The sequence below is a fragment of the Pelophylax lessonae genome, assembly GCF_965119305.1.
Source record: "Pelophylax lessonae genome assembly, chromosome: 1".
Classification (NCBI taxonomy): Eukaryota; Metazoa; Chordata; class Amphibia; order Anura; family Ranidae; genus Pelophylax; species Pelophylax lessonae.
Window position 1 is genome coordinate 231572592 of NC_138768.1, and position 18303 is coordinate 231590894.

General features: G+C 48.0%; 1 protein-coding gene across 1 annotated transcript in view; it reads right to left on the bottom strand.

Annotated features, from left to right (window-relative positions):
* ZCCHC8 (zinc finger CCHC-type containing 8) overlaps positions 1–18303 on the bottom strand; it is a 128552-nt gene that overhangs the window by 45240 nt on the left and 65009 nt on the right. The window contains 2 exon segments of the mRNA XM_082251575.1: positions 325–467; positions 3926–3986. Coding sequence (XP_082107701.1) covers positions 325–467; positions 3926–3986 — 204 coding nt within the window.

Sequence of the window (18303 nt, forward strand, 5' to 3'; positions counted from 1 at the left end):
GGCATAAAGGCTTGTAGATCTCACAGGAAAAAAATCCGGAGAAAAAAAACATCTAGGAAAAAAACTTGTCAGAACCAGAGATCCCAGCAAGGAACTAGGTCCTTACTCCAGAATAGGCAGATAGGATTAAAACTGACATCCTATAGCAGGGGGGGGGGGGGGGGGGTATACCCCCTAGGACTGCCCATAGGCATAGCCAGATTTTTTTCTGCCTAGTGTCCTACTCCTGTAGGGGGCAGTATAACCCTACTGTTATGAACAGAGACTGCGTCTGTCAACGAACGATAGAGAAAATATCCTGGTCTTTAGGGGTTAATAACCCACCTTATAACCCCAGGCTTGAACCTTGAAAATCGCTCATCTACTTCTTCAACATGATAGCGTTGTTGATAGTTCTGGTTACCAGCTTCTGCACTGGAATCCATAAATTCTTTTCTCTTCATACTTATATGAACAACATCTCGTGGCTGCAAAAAAAAAAAAAAAAAAAAAAAAAAAAAACACCAAATAAAAAACACAAATAAAAACAAACAGACTTTTTACATGAGCTCTCTGGGTAAACATTACTTTAAGCTGGCCATAAACAGTTCACAGCTCAGCGGGTTCAGCAGAGATTCCAACTATATATGGGCAGGCTGATTGTACCAAATGATACATCGACTTGTGTAAAACCAGCCTATTGGATTTTTCATGCTTTTTTTTAAATCATCAGTCCAGAACACCTGCTGCAATTTTTATGCACCCTAGTCTCTGTGTTTGTGCAAATTGAGTAACTTAGCCTTGTTTCCATGCCCATTTAACGAAAACAAAAAAACTGGAGTGCAAAAAATTTTTATACACACACACACACACACACACACACACACACACCTCCAAAAAAGTCAAAGGAACACTTTTGAAAACACATCAGATTTCAATGGGGAAAAAAATGCTGGATATCTATACTGATATAGGGCAATGTGTGAACAAAAAAGGATACCACATCGTTTGATGGAAATAAAAATCATCAACACACAAAGGGCTGAATTCAATGACACCCCAAAAATCAAAGTGAAAAAATGATGAAGCAGGCTACGTCCATTTTGCTGAAATTTCATTGCAGTAACTCAAAAAAGGTACTCCGTTTGTTTGGCCTCCCCACATGCTTGTATGCATGCCTGACAACGTTGGGGCATGGTCGTAATGAGATGACAGGTGTCCTTGGGTATTTCCTCCAAGATCTGGACCAGGGCATCACAGAGCTCCTGAACAGACTGAGGTGCAACCTGGCGGTGTCAGATGGACCGAAACAATGCCCCAGAGGTCTTCTATTGGATTTAGGTCAGGCAAATGTGGGGGCAATTCAATGGTATCAATTCCCTCATCCACCAGGACGCATACTCTCGCCACATGAATCCAGGAATAGTCGTGCACCAGGAGGAACCCAGGACCCACTGCATCAGCGTAAGGTCCGACAATGGGTCCAAGACGTTCATCCTGATACCCAACGGCAGTTAAGGCAGGCAAGGTGCCATTGCCTAGCCTGTAGAGGTCATCCCTCCATGGATATGCCTCCCCAGGCCATCATTGACCCACCACCAAACCAGTCATGCTGAACAATGTTACAGACAGCATAAGTTTCTCGATGGCTTCTCCAGACCCTTTCAGGTCTGTCACATGTGCTCAGAGTGAACCTGTTCTCATCTGTGAAAATGCACAGGGCGCCAGTGGCGGACCGGCCAATTCTGGTGTTCGATGGCAAATGCCAATCGAGCTCCACGGTGCCGGGCAGTGAGCACACTACATCTTTTAGAAGAGGCTTCCTTCTGGGACGACAGCAATGCAGCCCATTTTGATGCAGTGTGCGGCGTATGGTCTGAGCACTGACAGGCTGACCCCCCCCCCCACCCATGCCTTCAACCTCTGCAGCAATGCTGGCAGCACTCATACCTCTATTTCCCCAAGACAACCTCTGGCTATGACGCTTCGCTCGTGCACTCAACTTATTTGGTCGACCTAGGCCATCTTTATGTAGAGCAACAATTCTTTTTTTCAGATCCTTAGAGTTCTTTGCCATGAGGTGCCATGTTGAACTTCCAGTGACCAGTAAGACAGAGTGATAACCCCAAATTTAAACAACCTGCTCCCCATTACCACCTGAGACCTTGTAACACTAATGAGTCACATGACACCGGGGAGGGAAAATGGCTAATTGGGCCCAATTTGGACATTTTAACTTAGGGGTGTACTTCCTTTTGTTGCCAGCAGTTAAGACATTAATGGCTGTATCTTGAGTTATTTTGAGGCAAATTATACATACATATCTATCTATCTATCTCTATCTCAGCAGGTGCTCTGGGCTGATGAGTGAAACTTCTAATATACTTGTCTCTAGCAGGAGACAGTTTGTTCACTGAAGAGCTGGAAAGAAGTACAATGAGTATCTGCAGGAACTAGTGAAGCATGGTGGAACTTTCTTGAAGGTTGGGGCTGCATTTTTGCAAATGGAGTTGGAGGAGATTTAGTCAAACATTGGTATCCTTAAAGTTGAGAAATGCAGGCAGATACTATCATACCATCAGGGAGGCATGCGATTGGCCCCAAAATATTGTACAGTAGGACAATGACAAACATACAGCCAATGTCATTAAAAACCATCTTCAGTGTAAAAAATAAGGATTCCTTGAAGCAATTGCTTGGCCCCCCCAACACAGCCCTGATCTAAACATTGCTTTTGTCTGGGGTTAGATGAAGAGACAGGATTTGAGACAGCCTACATCTACAGAAGATCTGTGGTTAGTTCTCAAAGATGTTTGGAACAATGTACTGTGTTTACCCGAAAAGACCTACTGTCACAAGCCCTACCCTGAAAATAAGCCCTAGTTTAGGGTTTGTAAAATCCTAGAATCCCTTTTATACTGTTCTATATAATGTCCAGTGTCCAGTGTGTGTTTCTGTAATCCAATAGTGTGAAATACCTTTGGCACAGCTCCGCTGATTCCCTGCTCTGCTCTTCCCATAGCTGTCAGTGGGGGATCTCAGCCCCTCCCCTCTGCAGTGTTCAGAGCGGGTCACAGAAGCGCCAAGCATTATATTATTGTGTGAAATACCTTAGTTACAGCGCCGCTCGGCACTTCCGTGACCCCCAGCTATCAGCAAGAATTCAAATTGTAATTCACCCAATATCAGATCTACCTAATCTCCAGTGAAGTCAATAGCTTGAGCTGGCCATAGACTAACCTGGAAACTGTCAGACTCGAACCATGTATGGACAGGCTAAATGTACCCAAGTTGATTAATCGATCAACTTGAGTTCCACCAGCCTGTTTTGATTTTATGATGCGATTATTGCTAGTGGCTTTGCACCATTCCCCCCCCCCCCCCAGTTAACTCTGACTGCTGCAGGAAAGAAAGTTGCTCCATCTATGGCCGGTTTCTGTAACGCTGGTTTATTACACATCTTACAGAGACTGTCATGAAAGATGAATATAGGTTGCCATTGCCAAAATCCCTATTTAAGAAGGCTATTTTTTTTTGGCAGTCTAACATCTTAGTTCAATGATGTCCGAATCAATGACTTCGAACAGGTATAGAGATGAGGAATTCTGAACTCCACAGCAAGCTTCTTCTGTGTCTCAAATGTACCTAAAGTGGAACTAACTAAAGAGGCTGATCTGGGTGCCAGTCCAAACATTTGGGTTGATACCGACCACATGGTTGTGATCTTTCCCCAGCCTGGACCGACTTTGTGACAGGTCACAGGAGGGCAAAATGAACTGCATTCCTGTGAGCCACAGGAGAAGTACAGACACATAAGCTTGGGGGGGGGGGGGGGGGGGGATCTTCTCACTGCAGTCCTTCCAAGATTAAACATTTGTGCTTAATTTCCAGCATACACCCAATAAATAAAGCTTATATAAAATTTAGCCACATTTAAATATCTTACTTTTGGACAGTCCTTCAACTGATGTTCTCCCGAGCCACAGTTGAAACAGCAAGCTTTTGGCCTAGTTAAATCAAGAGAAAGGTTCATTAAGAAAAAACAAACAGGCACTTAACCGGCAAACCCCAAATCCACATGTCACCCCACCCAAAAAATAAAAAAATAATCACAATATTCAATTTACAAAATCCTAAAGGAGCTGCTCCCTCTTTGGCCAAACCAGCAGTAATATTGATTCAGTTGCCTCACTAGCAATTAGGTTGGCACTAAATTATCCAGCAAAAAAAAAAAAAAAAAAAAAAAAAAAAAGTCAGGCTGCCATGGCTTGTGCAGCACTAAAAACTGGATTTTTGTAAGAACTTGGTGTAAAATCCTTTTCTCAAGTTCGAGAGACGCGGCTTCATCTCTTCTGAGACCATTGGGTTATGCTCCTCCAATCAGAATAGGCACTAGGCAGGAAAAAAATTTAACCACGCCTATGGGGCTGTCCCTGCAGGCATAACCCCACACACTCTGCTATCAGCAATCAGTTTAGTTGCAAGCAGTGTTTAGAATGCAAAAAAAAAAAAAAAAATTCATTCAGAAGTTGAGGGGCGAGTGCTGGGTCTGTCGAACTTCAGAGAAAGGCTTTTACGGTAAGTTTTTACAAAAAAATCCAGTTTTCGTTTGACAGACGGAGCTCCATCTCTTCAGAGTCCATTGGGATGTCCCAAAGCAGTATATTCATGAGGGATGGGAAGACCACGCAAAGAAACCATAAATCCCCAAAGGCCAAACTTAGCCAACCAGGAAACATGGAGCTCAACCAGGAACAACTGGCGCTCTCCTTGAAAAAAAAAGCACCCTCAAAGAGAAACAGAAAAGATTCTCTTTAAAAAGCAGCCTGCAAAACCTTGTGGCCAAAAGGAAGCATCCGAAGATGCCAACAAACTTTGTAGACGTATGCACAGACGACCAAATCGCCGCCTTTCAAACTTGCAGCTCTGATGCCTGATGGCGAAAAGCCTAAGAATCACTCAGCGCTCTAGTAGAATGCACCTTCACTGGGAAAGGAGGAACCTGACCCTTCAGTGAATAAGCCTAAACTACCGTCTGCCTGATCCATCTTGATATGGTCGCAGCAGACACAGCCAATCCCTTACGAGGTCCTTTGGTAAGAGGTCCTTTGGTAAGAACAAAACATCTGACTTTCTATAAGACTGTGGCCTCCAGGTGAACCCCGATTGCCCGAACCACATCCAAAGAATGCAAGGCAAATTCATTTGAATGTTTGGGCTTAGGACAGAGTGAAGGCAGCACATTGTCTTCATTCATTCAGATGAAATTCAGAAACCTTAGGAAGAAACAACTGATTAGGTCAAAGTAGCACTTTCTCTGTGGACCACCAGATAAGGTGAGTAGCATGACTGCCATCAGAAGTGATAGCCACCAAGAAGGCAACCATCTGAGACAACGAAAGCCGAGAAATCTCCTGAATGTTCTCGAAAAGGCTTCTGAAGAACAGACAAACACCAAATTGAGATCCCATGGCGATAGCAGGGACCATCTTGGAGGCACCATATGGCACACTCCCTGCATGAAGGTACGAATCAAGGCATGCGTCGCTAACGGGCGTTGGAAACATATAGCCAAAGCCTTTGATCGTGCCCAAAGCCAACCGCTGTTGAACCCCTTTCTGCTGGAAGGCCAAAACCCTAGCGAAAAACAAGCAAGGGAGCACCTTCAGTGATTCACACCAAGAAATGTACGATTTCCACATAGATGATAGATCTTCCTGGGAGTCGACTTCCTAGCCTTCAAAAGCATAGGAATCAGAGTCAGAACGACCTCTCTCGGCTTTCAAACAGCCATGCTGTTAAAGCCAGCGACTACAGCAGGATGGAAGATCGGGCCTTGAGACAGGAGACTTCCTTTCAGGGAAGATCTGCAAGGAGCATCGGCGACCAACCTTACCAGGTCTGCGTACCAAGACTGGCTAGGCCAGTCTGGAGCCACCAGAATGACCTCCACCTCTATCCTGCAGAGAAGCCTCGGCAGAAGTTTCAACAGAGGGAAGGCATAAATCAGTCGGTACTGACCCCAAGGGGCCACCAGAGCGTCTGTGGCGTCGGCCAGAAGATCCCGAGACCTGGCTACAAACCTCTGAACCTTCTTGTTGAGGCAAGAAGCAAACAGATCAACCTTGGGTGTCCCCCAAACACACAAGAGATGAAACACCTCCGGGTGTAAGGACCACTCCCCTTGATCCCACACCTGGCGACTCAGGTAATCCGCCTGCCAGTTCTCCACACCTGGAATGTGCACAGCAGAGGGTTGGAACAAACCTTTCCGCCCAGGCCAAAATCACAGCCACTTCCTTGGCCGCCAATACACTCTTGGTGCCCCCCCTGGTGTTTGATGTAAGCCACAGCCTTGGCATTGTCTGATTGAATCCAAACCGGACAATCTTGCAGGCGAGTCTAATGGCTCAGACAAAACTTTATTGCTCTGAGCTCCAAAACGTTTATCAGTAGCTTAGACTCTTCCACTGTCCAAGAAAGCTGGGCAGAGAGCTTCCCAAGCACCCTGCCCCAGCCTAACAGGCTGGCATCCGTGGTTACCACTGTCCAAAATAACCGGAAGGAAGGACTTGACACGGCATGGTGCTGGAGACTGAACCCACCACAAAGAGCAGACTGTGTTGTGGCTCAACCGAATCAAAGAGTCCAAGGTCTTAGGATCCTTGCTCCATTTGACAAGAACCTCTCCCTTTGCAAAGGTCTGGTAGGGAATTGAGCAAAGGGAACCGCCTCAAAAGGTTGATACCATCAGACCCAAGGCCGCAGTAAAGACAGATTGTTTGCTAACAGCAACCGAATCGCCCCCTGCAATTTTTGCAGCTTGTCAGGGGGGGGGGGGGGGGGGGGGGGAGAGAAAAACCCTCACCAAAGCTGAAGCCAGAGTCAGGACCAGATAATCCAGTCTCAAAAGAAGGTATCAGGGTGAATTTCTTGAAATTGATGTTCCAACAGAACTCCTGCAGGGTTGTGACCGTGATCGTCAGGTCGCCCATCAAGGCTGAACGGGAGTCCACTCAACAGATCGTCAATTTCCCCAGTACCGCAACACCCCAATGGCGCAGCAAGGCCAACACTGGTGCTAGTACCTTAGTAAAACAACCTGGGAGCGGAGGCGAGACCAAAAGGGTAATGCCACAAATTGATAATGCTCCTCTGCTACTGCAAAGCGAAGAAACCGCCGAGTGTAGTTTGCTCTGCCTGCTTATCAGGAGAGTGGCAAGTAAAACCTAGTTGCTCTGTCTGCAAATCAGGAGAGCAGAATTTCTAGTCAGGCCTGTTGCATGTGTCCAAGTGTGATTCATCTGGTCGCAGGGAGTGTCCCCACTGTGTCCAATAGGGTAGCCTGTTGGACAGTGGAGGAAACCCAGCCAGTGACAGGCTTTTGAGGCTGTCCGTGGGTTGGCACAAGCAGTGGTGCATCCTGGGATGTGTTATAAAAGCCAGGGGCACATGTGGCAGGGTGTCTTTGGGCGGGGAGCGAAGTCCCAGGAGAGTGTGGCCGTTTCTCCTTCAGCTGGGAAAGGTGGTCACAGGCAGTCGGCCTGGGGAACCTGGAGGTGTTGAACGCAGAGGTCCAGTGGATGCTGACAAGTGGAAAAACAGTGTCCGTGAATACATAGGAACTTGTCCAGGGGTATGCCATGAAGGGGACCACTCCAGAAGCTAGGGTCAGCGGACAGGTGTCAGCACACTGGTATTGAGTGTAAAGGGGGTGCCAGTTTCAGAACCCTGAAGAGAGTAACTAAAGCAGGAACCTTTAAAAACTATCTTCACTTCAGTGGCAAGGTAAAGCAGCGGCCTTGCCGCACACTACAGCTAGTTGTCACAAAGATTGTGCATAGTAGAGTATCTCCACTCATCCCTTCTCCTATCCCAGTTCTCAAAAAACACAAAAACCAACATCCCCTGGATTGATTGACAGAGCCAAGGACTTTCAATGCAGCTTGTCTACCAAGCAGTGTCAGAACAACATAAAAAACCCAAATCAATTAGAGGGGCGGGTGCAGTGTCCGTCAATGATCAGAGAATTGGATTTTACGGTAAGACAAAAATACAATTCTTACATTCATTGACAGACACCACTCCAGATCTTCTTGAATGATGGGACGTCCCAAAGCAGTGTCAATGAGGGGTGGAAAGAACACAAGAAAACACTCCCCAAAGGCTAAACATAGCCAACCAGGCAAAACAGAAGCTTAACCAGGAACAACTGGATCACACCTGCAAATACACCTCAAAGAGGACTAACCTCTCCAACAGTGGCCTGCAAAACCTTGCGGCCAAAAGAAGCATCCGTCACATCCACCTTATAAAAATTTTTGAAAAATGTGCACAGACCAACCAGGTGGCTGCCTTGCAAGCCTGTACTACTGACGCCTGATGACGGAAGGCCGAGGAGGCACTAAGCGCCCTCATAGAATGCGCCTTAAAAAAAAAAAAAAAAAAAAAAAAAAAAAATGGTATCCTGAACCTTAATGGAATAGGCGTGCTCCACCATCTGCCTGATCCATCTGGAAATAGTCGCAGCAGATGCGGCCATCCCCTTACAGGGTCCATCCATAAGGACAAATTGAGTCATTCCAAAAATCGGATTCTCTGACACCGCCAAATACACCCAGATTGCCCAAACCACATCCAAAGAATGTAAGGCACTCTCTTTAGGATGCTTATGCCACAAAGGCGGCAACATGTCTTCATTTAAATGGAAACCAGAGACGACCTTCGGAAGGAACTACTGGCAGGTATGAAGCACTGTGTGAACCACCAGGTAAGGTGAACGACAGGACAACACATCCAGCTGACAAAAAAAAAAAAAAAAAAAAAAAACAACTTTGTGTCAAAGTGAGCAGAGGAATATTACGAAAAGGCGGTTTCTGAAGAACCGACAACAAAATGAAGTCCCACAGAGGCAACAGAGACCTCACCAGGGGAGTCGGCTGGCAGATCTCCAAAAACAAAGGTGTGAACCAAGGAATTTGTGGCCAACGGGCATCGAAAGAAAAATTGCCAGGGCCAATATCTGCAATTTGATGGTACCCAAGGCCAAAACGCTGATCTACATCTCTTTGGAGAAACTCCAAAACACTAACCGGCTCCGTAGCTCCCAGGTACACCCCAATTGCCCGGACCACATCCAAGACATGCAAGGCAATTTCCTTCAGATGTTTAGGCCTGGGACACAGGGAAGGCAACGCAAGGTCTTCATTCAAATGACAGAGACCACCTTAGGAAGGAATGATTGACAGAGGCAAAGCACCACCTTATCCTTGTGAAGCACCATAAAGTGGACAGGATAACTCCTTCAGTGCCGACACCCTGCATGTAGAGATGGCCACCAAAGGCAGCCACCTTATGGGGCAATGTAAGCAGGGAAACCTTCCGAATATTTTCAAAGAGAAGGAACCAAATGTCGGACACCCTGAAGAAAGAACACGCACCAGGGAGGGTGTGGCCAAAGCTCGTTGGGGGGGGGGGGGGGACATGCCAAAAACAGATACCTGGGCCTTTGATGGTACTCCAGGCCAATTTAGGTTCAAACCCCCCCAAGGAAGGTCAAGATCAAATCCCACGAGGAGCGCAGATGAACCTCAAGAGACTTCACCACGCAATGTACGTCTTCCACATACGATGGTAGATCTTCCTAGAGGTAGATTTCCAAGCTTTCAATAGCGTAGAAATCACCGATTCAAACAAACCTCCACCCTTCAGCACCTAGCGTTCAACAGCCAAGCCGTTAAAGCCAGCGACTAAGGCAGGATGGAAGATTGGTCCTTGGGATGGCAGAACCTCCCTGAGAGGAAGTCCCCATGGGGCATCGGGGACTAGCCGTACCAGACAAGCATAACAAGACCAGGGAGACCAGTCTGGAGCCACTAGAATGACCGGAATCCCTTCTGCTTGAATCCTGCCCAGGAGTCGTGGCAGAAGTTAGAGAGGACTGGAACGAATCAGTCAGCCCACCTTAAAATGCAGGCTACTTACCTAGCCCCCAGGACACTTCCCCCCCCCCCCCCCCCCTGGGGATTGACATTGACCACTGCCGTGGCATTGTCTGAATGAATTTGTAACGGACACCCCTGAAGACGATTGTCCAATAAGCCAGAGTCTGATCGCTTGGAGTTCCAGTACACCAAGTGGCAGTTTGGGCTCCGCGAGAGCCCAGACCCCCTGATCACATCTGTGCTGAGGACGCCTCCCCACCCAGACAGGCTGGCATTCGTGGAGACAACTGTCCAGTACATGGAGAAGGATTTTTCCATTTCGAAGCGCCAGAGAGCAAAGCCACCTCTCGACTCCGTGAAGCCTTAACCCATTTCACCAGAATCTCTTTAGCCGAGATCTTGTATGGAACTGTGCAGACTGCCTTGAAAGTGGACACCATCAGGCCCAGCACGCCCATGCAAGCCCGGAGGGATGTCCGTCTGCTGAACAGCAGAAGCTGAATTGGTGCCTGCAATGTCTGGAGGAGTTTTTCCCGAGGAAGAAGCCCTAGCTGAGGCAGAGTCCAGAGTCAGACCCAGATAGGCAATTTTTTTTTTTTTTTTTCTTTGGTTCAAAAAAAAAAAAAGACTCCTGAATGTTCAGGACCCCACCGAACTTCCTAAGAGTTTGCAGAGCAATCTCCAGTAGTCCATGAGAGTAGTCGGAGACTCCACTCGCAAAAGATCGTCCAGGTACCCCAGTACCGCGATCCCCCGCTGACTCAATGCCAGCACTGGGGCCAACACTCCTGTGAAGACCCAAGATGCGGAGGTGAGACCAAAAGGTCAGCGCCAAAAACGAAGACAGCGCTGGCGACCAGCACATATTAGAATGTGCCAGTAGACGTCCTTGATGTCGAAAGAAGCGAGAAGAAATCCCTCTGATGTAGGGACGTCACTACCATGTGAATGGACTCCGATGTGGAACTTCTGTACTCGCACAAAGCAGCTTAGCGCCTTGGAGGTCCAGAAGGTCTGCAAGAGCCAGCTCATGGCTTGCCAGACCAGGTCCTCTTGGAACCTCTGGTGGAGGCCCTGACTTTTGTTCCCTAATCTTGAGATCCTGAGAGATGACGAGGCCACTTAGGAGCAGAGGAGAACAGCCCACGTCTAAAACGGGGCTCCTTGCTCTTGGTAGCCTGCTGAAGAGCACTCTTTTCCCCCCCCCCCCCCCCCCCGTGAGACCCTTAAGGATGTAATCCAAGGAAGCGCCAAACAGGTGATCCCCTACAAGAGGGAGTATAGATAGGGCCTTCTTAGAAGTCTAGTCTGCAGACCAGCATTTCAGCCAGACAATAGGCCAAAGGACCACTGCTGATAGACAGCCTAGAATCAAAAGGAGCCGCATCTAAAGAGGCATCACAAACCATAGCCCCTGGACCAACTGGTCCGCCAGATCCGCAAAGACAGGGGGAAAGCATTCTCCCTCAAGGTCCCGGCGAAAAAGCTTAGCCCACTTGGTCAGAGTTTGCAACAGAGAGATAGTAATTACCGGCCCAATTGCTAAACCAGCCACGGTGCACATATGGCAGGCCATAGCATCCGCCCTCTTACTAGCTGGACCTGTAAAGGTCAGGGACTCCAACCGGGATAAGGGTAACTCAATTTGACCTGGAAACTGGCAAGTTCACTACAGGATGGACCGTCCTTCGCAGTAAATCCTCATAAGGATACCGCAAGCAAAAAATGCCTAGCAACTACTGCATTTTGTACAACCCCACTGTTTGTAATCATGTTGTCAAGGTTATCGGAAAGCGGAACACCCTTGCCGCGTTGGGAGGGCCTGTGAATGCCAAAAGGAACCAGTGCCTCCGACGCAGCATCAGCAGAAACCTCCATTTTTAAAGTTTCACGCATTAACACACAGTGCATCCACCAACGCCTATTGAGGCGCAGCTAGAAGAGCAGAGGAATCATCCTCACTATCTGAGCACTCGGTGCGTGGATGCAGACCCAGTAGTGTCACTATATACACTGAGCTCACCCCAAAATCACCCCGAACCCAGGGGTTTGACCATTCCAGGGAGGGGCCCACATCCACCCCAAAACCATCCAGGGGTAGTGGTGGGGGGGGGGGGGATAGCTGTTTAAGACAGCAATGAGTCCAGATCTATATACCATAGAGCAACCATGGAGAGCTCAAAACCGCAGTTGGGAAAAAGGAATCCTTCCAATCTGAGAGACCTGGAGCAGTTGGCGAAAGAGTGGTCCAAAATTCCAGGTGTAAAACTCATTGATGGTTACAGGAAGCAATTTATTTTTCCAAGGGGTGTGCTACAAAATATTACATTGAGGGTACAAATTGTGTCCAGTCCATTTTTGGAGTTTTGCGTGGAATGTCAGATTTGGCTTTTTGTTTGTTTCTCCATTTTGTGTCATACCAACACAAACAAAAGAAAAACCTGAGAATGAACAAACATTTGCAACAATTTTCTGGGTGAAGTGGTGCATTATCTGACAGAAATGCAGGGGTACCAATAAGGCGCTTTCACACCACCCCGATGCAATACAGGTGCAGCACAGTATACCCACGGCGTAGCTGCACTTTTCCATAGACTATTCGGTCCCACAATTTTAGTGCCCCTTTCAAGAAAGTACACTAAAACTGCGTGGTACACTGTGCTGCAGTCAAAGAGCAGCAGCAGCTTAGTGTGAAGCTGCCCTTAGGGGAGGTCAAAAGAAAGTAAGGGCCCAGGCACACATCTATGGTTCATTGCCTTGTTAAAATATGCTGCAATGCATGACAATCTGCATTTCGTTAAGGCATTCCATTCATTATGAATGAGCTGCCACTGCACTGCAATGTTCAACTGTACGTCAGTGGGCTGAAGCACCACAGCCCACCACAACACACTGTATTGTGCATTATGATGCACTGCCATACATTGTAAAGCTACTGTACAGTGTGTTGGGGGCCATTCACAAATGGAATCATAACGCACTGCAGATGGAGGCCCCCCATTACTGGAAGTGACTGAAGATTAATTTTAAGTATCGTGTCGTGCAGTGAGGCTACACGCCAAGTAAATATGGAGTGGATGGTTAAAAAAAAAAAAAAAAAAGCAAGGTTGAGACACCTTTTTACAATCCCCCCCCACCCCCACCCACCCACACTTTTAGGCTACAAAAGCAGAAGGGGTGTTTATATGGTGCAACCAGAATGCTTTACACTGCAGCAAAAGTTATTCCCCTTTGTCACAGTAGGTGAGTACTACCCAAATGCAACCCATTGAACTGTGCCACATGGTTGTGGTGTGTTGGCTCAGGTTTCAGGAGTAAAAAACACCTCACAGCTGTCAAATGGCCTCTGATGAGTGATCAAACTCAGATTGCTGTTCAGAGGGCAAAAAGTGTAAAGAAGGCTGCAAAGCTGTCCATGCCAGCACTACACAACATAGCCAATTTACTGCTAAGAGCACAGCAGTCTAGTACCCTGGATGTCCAACACACTTGCACATTGTACAGTGCTCCAATCATCAACGTTTAAGGCTCCCTGAGCAGTGAAAGTATTTAAGTACAAGTGCCCGATTACCTGGTTTAAGCCTACTGCAGTCTCCTGTACAATACAGAAGAGAGGATGAGGCAGAGGCAAGCAAAAGTTGTACTGCAGTGCAAGAAACATGAAGACAGCATGGCGACAGGTGGGCTCATCAGTTTATGGCTTTATTTCACTGTAAAGTCACAGTCCCCCCTCACCCCACAGTACGATTTCTGCTGCTAGATGCCCTCAACCTAACGGTTGGCATCAACCTACTTCCTATTACCCGGGTAGTTTTGATGCACCCTCTGACTCATCTTTCTGGGCTCTGCCATACAAGGCTGCAAGAGCTTGGCACCGGGTCAAATTTTGATACTTACACTTTACATATACATTTACACTACCTTTAACAATGTATTAAAAGTATGGTCAAAAGCTTTTTTGGCCATACTTCTCTTGTGGGTCACAGAAGTACACTTTTGCTCGCCTGTGACCCAGAATCAGCTAGAGCTTGCTGTTAGCTGAACTCACAGAGCCACTTCAGGCTCTGGAAGGATTCCTACCAAATTGTAATGATTCAACCAGCAGCCTGATTCACAGCTGGCTCTGGTTCCCAGCATGTGGCTGGGAGCCAAAGCCAGCTGAGCCCACCCCCTCCACAGCCCAAGACTCAAGTGAGCGAAGACTAACAGCTATCACGCTTAACTCTGAAGACAGAGCTGAGCGATCAGCAGTCATGTAATTGCTACATTCTCGGTCTTGGCGATGACATGGGACAGCTGCAGTATTTCACCAATGCAGTAGCACTGAGGCGAGTATGTAGGTTTGTTTTTTCTATTATTCCCATACATCTCCCTTTAAGGGATTAGGGGCTGCATTATTTGCCTGGAGTTTAGCTTTATCAATGTTTCCCAAGTCATCTTCCAGGACAGCTTAATTGAGATATAGGCTCCTCCCACCTAGCACAGGAAACACAATCCGCATTAGTTTAAATACAGGTGAGAGGCAGATCCCCCTCAGTTTTTTGGGTTTCCTCGGCCAGACAGGTTCACTCAGAAGTAGGAGCTGTCAGGTTCCGTGCTAGGTGGCAGGAGCCTTCCGACCCTGGCCTTTCCTGTACTGGGGCAGTGTCCCTGGGGAGGGTGTCTGGAAACTTGGGGCCCCCCGGTACACCTGGAGTGGGAGGGATCCCTCTCCCTCTAGTTTTGTCCGGTGGAGGGGGTCTTAGTGGGGCCTTATCCAGTCCTCGGAGATGCAGGGTCTGCAGAGATCCCAGCAGCACCTATTCAGGGCGCTCTCCCTGGTCTGTGGTGTGTAACCTGGGAGATGGGGAGACACCGGCCTGGCATGGTCTTCTGCCCTCATTGGAGGAAGGGGGATGTGAAGTCATGGGCCAGCACGGCGGAAGTAACATGTCCGCTATCTTGGATCCTGGCGTCGGGAGGGAAATTCAAGTTCCTCGGCATCCAAAGCCTGGTCTGGGGCCCGAAAAAGAACACTGCTGCATGGGGACGGCTCCAATCCACCAGGCTGGAACCTTCATGGACGGACACTGAGAAAAGGGCGGTGCCTTGTCGGAGCCACTTCTAAAAGCACAGCAACCTCGGCTCCCTGGACATATATGAAAGGTGGCTGCTGCAGAGGAAGCGGATCAGGGGATGCTGATGGATCCTGGCCCTAAGGTAGTGAGTGATGGGGGGACATCTGCTCTATTTACTTAGCACTGGTGGATGGGCACCAGTGGGGGCTGCATTGTTTGGGGGCCATGGGCACGGTGAGGTCTCTGATCACCAGTACATTTTGAAATTGGTTTTTGAAATTTAGGTTTGAAAATTTGTTTTGCACGGGGCTATTTTTACCGCTGAGATTCGCTTGTGTCTTGCAGAAAAGATGGTGCAGTCTCGGAGGAGGTCCCTAGAAAGAAATGTGCCTCGTGCAAACAAAAGAGGTCTTTAACCTGGAGAAAAGTTATGCCAGGACTGTATTGATACCCCAACTAAAGGAATCTTGCTCCACGTTTAGAAAATTCCTTGACACCATGAACTCAGAAAAAGTTCAAAGTTTCAAATCATTCAGGTCTTCCTTTCAAGAGCCTGGCCCAGCAGATGCATCTCAGCCCAGTACTTCACACTGTTGGGACGCCTCAGGCCCTTCCATGCACTCTGGTTCCGGTAGAACAAGGTGTCAGAAAGAGAAAAACTCCAGCAATATTTCCGGTACAGAGGAAGGGGAAGTTAAGACAAGGCTAGTCGGGTACAAAAGTTTTTCCCTCTGACGAAACGGATTTACTAAAAACCATATATAGGATACATTGGAGATAGAGGAAAAAGAGCCAAAGCCTGTCAGTACACGACAAACTGTATGCAGGTTTACAATCAAAGAGGGTCAGAACATTCCCCGTGCATGCTATACTCAAAAGATACGATATTACAAGAATAGAGAGCCAGAAAAGGCTTTTTCCCCCCAGAAATCTAAAGAGAAATTAATTTCTGTTCAAGAAAACGCAGCACTGTGGGAAAAATGCCCCAAATTGGACGCTGCTTTGTCAAGGCTTAAAGCCTGGGCAGGGGACGCGGCTTCTAAGGCCAAGTTGTGTTCGCTACCTTTCAAGAGGGGCTTAAACTTTGGTGAAGATATAGATTCGGTATTGGAAAAGTCGGCAGACAAAAGGTTTTCCTAATCCAAAGAAACAGCAGTTCAATAAGACTTTTCATCCTTTCAGGAAAAAATCAAAAAGGAGCTGCCAGGAAGGACCAAAGCAGGCTATGGCAACAAAGGGAAGAAGGCAGGGGTCGAGGGGGATTTTTGTTTAATCCCTCCCAGATCAAAGACAAACCCAATGACTCCCTTTGCAGGGTAGGGGGGGAGGCAGGGGGCCTTCCTACCCTTCGGGCAAAGGGTTACAGCCAACTAATTTACTCTGGATCTAATCCAAAATGGATACAAAAGAGAATTTTGTCAAGTACCCCCAGTTCGTTTTTGGTGACCCCACTACCTTTGAATCCAATCACGGTGGCTGCCATGACGGGTCTTATCCAGGAGTTTCTGGATCAAAGGGTAATTTCCCCCATTCCTCAAGTTCGAGGCTATGGGGATTCTGTTCTCACGTATTCGTCAGAATAAAGCCATCAGGAAAAACTGATTTTTTGTAAAATCCCTTTCTTTGAGTCCCCCGCCAGTCGCCGCCTCCCTCCAAGTCATCACTATTGGGTATTGACTTCCGCTCCGCAGGAGTAGCTAGGCATAAGACTTAGTCAAAAGAACAAAAGCATTTAGCATAGACACACCCATGGGGGCGTCCCACTGGTCAATACCCCCCTGCAGTGATCCCTCCCAACTCAGTTTGGTAGAACAGCAGTAGGTGTACAAGAAAAAACCCCAAAAGAGGGGCGGGGGCGGCGACTGTCGGAGGACTCAAAGGAATTTTACGGTAAGATTTTACAAAAATCCAGTTTTCTTACGTCCTCCGACAGTCGCCGCCTCCTCCAAGTCATCACTATTGGGATGTCCCAAAGCAGTGTAGACATGAGGGGTGGGAGACGCAACCGTAGAAAAGTCAACGCAGTACCCACATCAGAGAAAGGAACCTTACACGCACAGTAAGAGAACCTTCTGGGCCATAGAAAAGGCTCAACAGGAGCAACAACCCAGGAAAACAAATACCAAGGGAATAAACACCCCAACAGCCAGGGACCCACAAAAAACAAGGGTCCCCTATGGCACTGCCGCACTGAGAACTTTGCGGCCAAACGAGGCATCAGCTGATGCCAGCACATCAATCTTCTAGAATTTGGAAAAAGGTGTGCACCAACGACCCAAGTCGCAGCCTTGCACACCTGGGCCACCGAAGCCTGATGCCGGTAGGCCCAGGACGTACTCGTAGATCTTGTAGAGTGCGCCTTAACAGGGAAGGGTGGAACCCGTTCCTTCAAAGCACAGGCCTGTACAATCGTCTGTCTGATCCATTTGGCAATGGTCGCCGCAGACGCAACCATGCCCTTCCGAGGTCCCTCAGGAAGGACAAAGAGGGAATCCGATTTCCAAAGGTAAACCCTGATCGCCCTGACAACATCCAAGGAATGCAACGCAACCTCCTTGGGATGTTTTGGCTTCGCACAGAGCGAAGGCAACACAATGTCCTCATTCAGGTGAAAATCAGACACCACTTTAGGAAGAAAAGAAGAGCTAGGTCGCAAGACCACCTTATCCTTATGAACCACCAAGTAAGGAAAGCGGCAAGACAACGCCGCCAACTCAGACACCCTGCGAGCCGAAAGGATCGCCACTAAAAAGGCAACCTTCTTAGACAGCAGAGGCAACGATATCTCCCGGATGTTTTCAAAGGGAGAACGCTGCAACACGGACAGAACTAAGTTCAAGTCCCACTGAGGTAAAGGCGCCCTCCGGGGAGGGGCCAAATGTCGCACACCTTGAATAAAGGTGCGAATTAAGGAATGAGACACCACAGGGCGTTGGAAAAGAATAGCCAGTGCAGATACCTGGCCCTTTATCGTGGCCAGCGCCAGTCCACACCAGTCTGGAGGAAAGCCAACACTCGACACCGAGTATGAGCGAGGGGAAAACCCCCTGGACTCCCACCAGGCGAAATAAGCCTTCCAGGTACGGTAATAAATTTTACCAGATGAGGCTTTCCTAGCCTTGATCAGCGTAGGAATGACCTCTGGGGGAGATACCCCTGTCTCTCAAAACCTGCCTTTCAACAGCCAGGCCATTAAAGCCAGCGACTGTAAAGCAGGATGGAAGATCGGTCCCTGAGACAGACCTTCCCGCATTGGCAGCCGCCAAGGAGGCTCTACTGCCAGGTGAACAACGTCGGCGTACCGAGACCGGCGTGACCAGTCC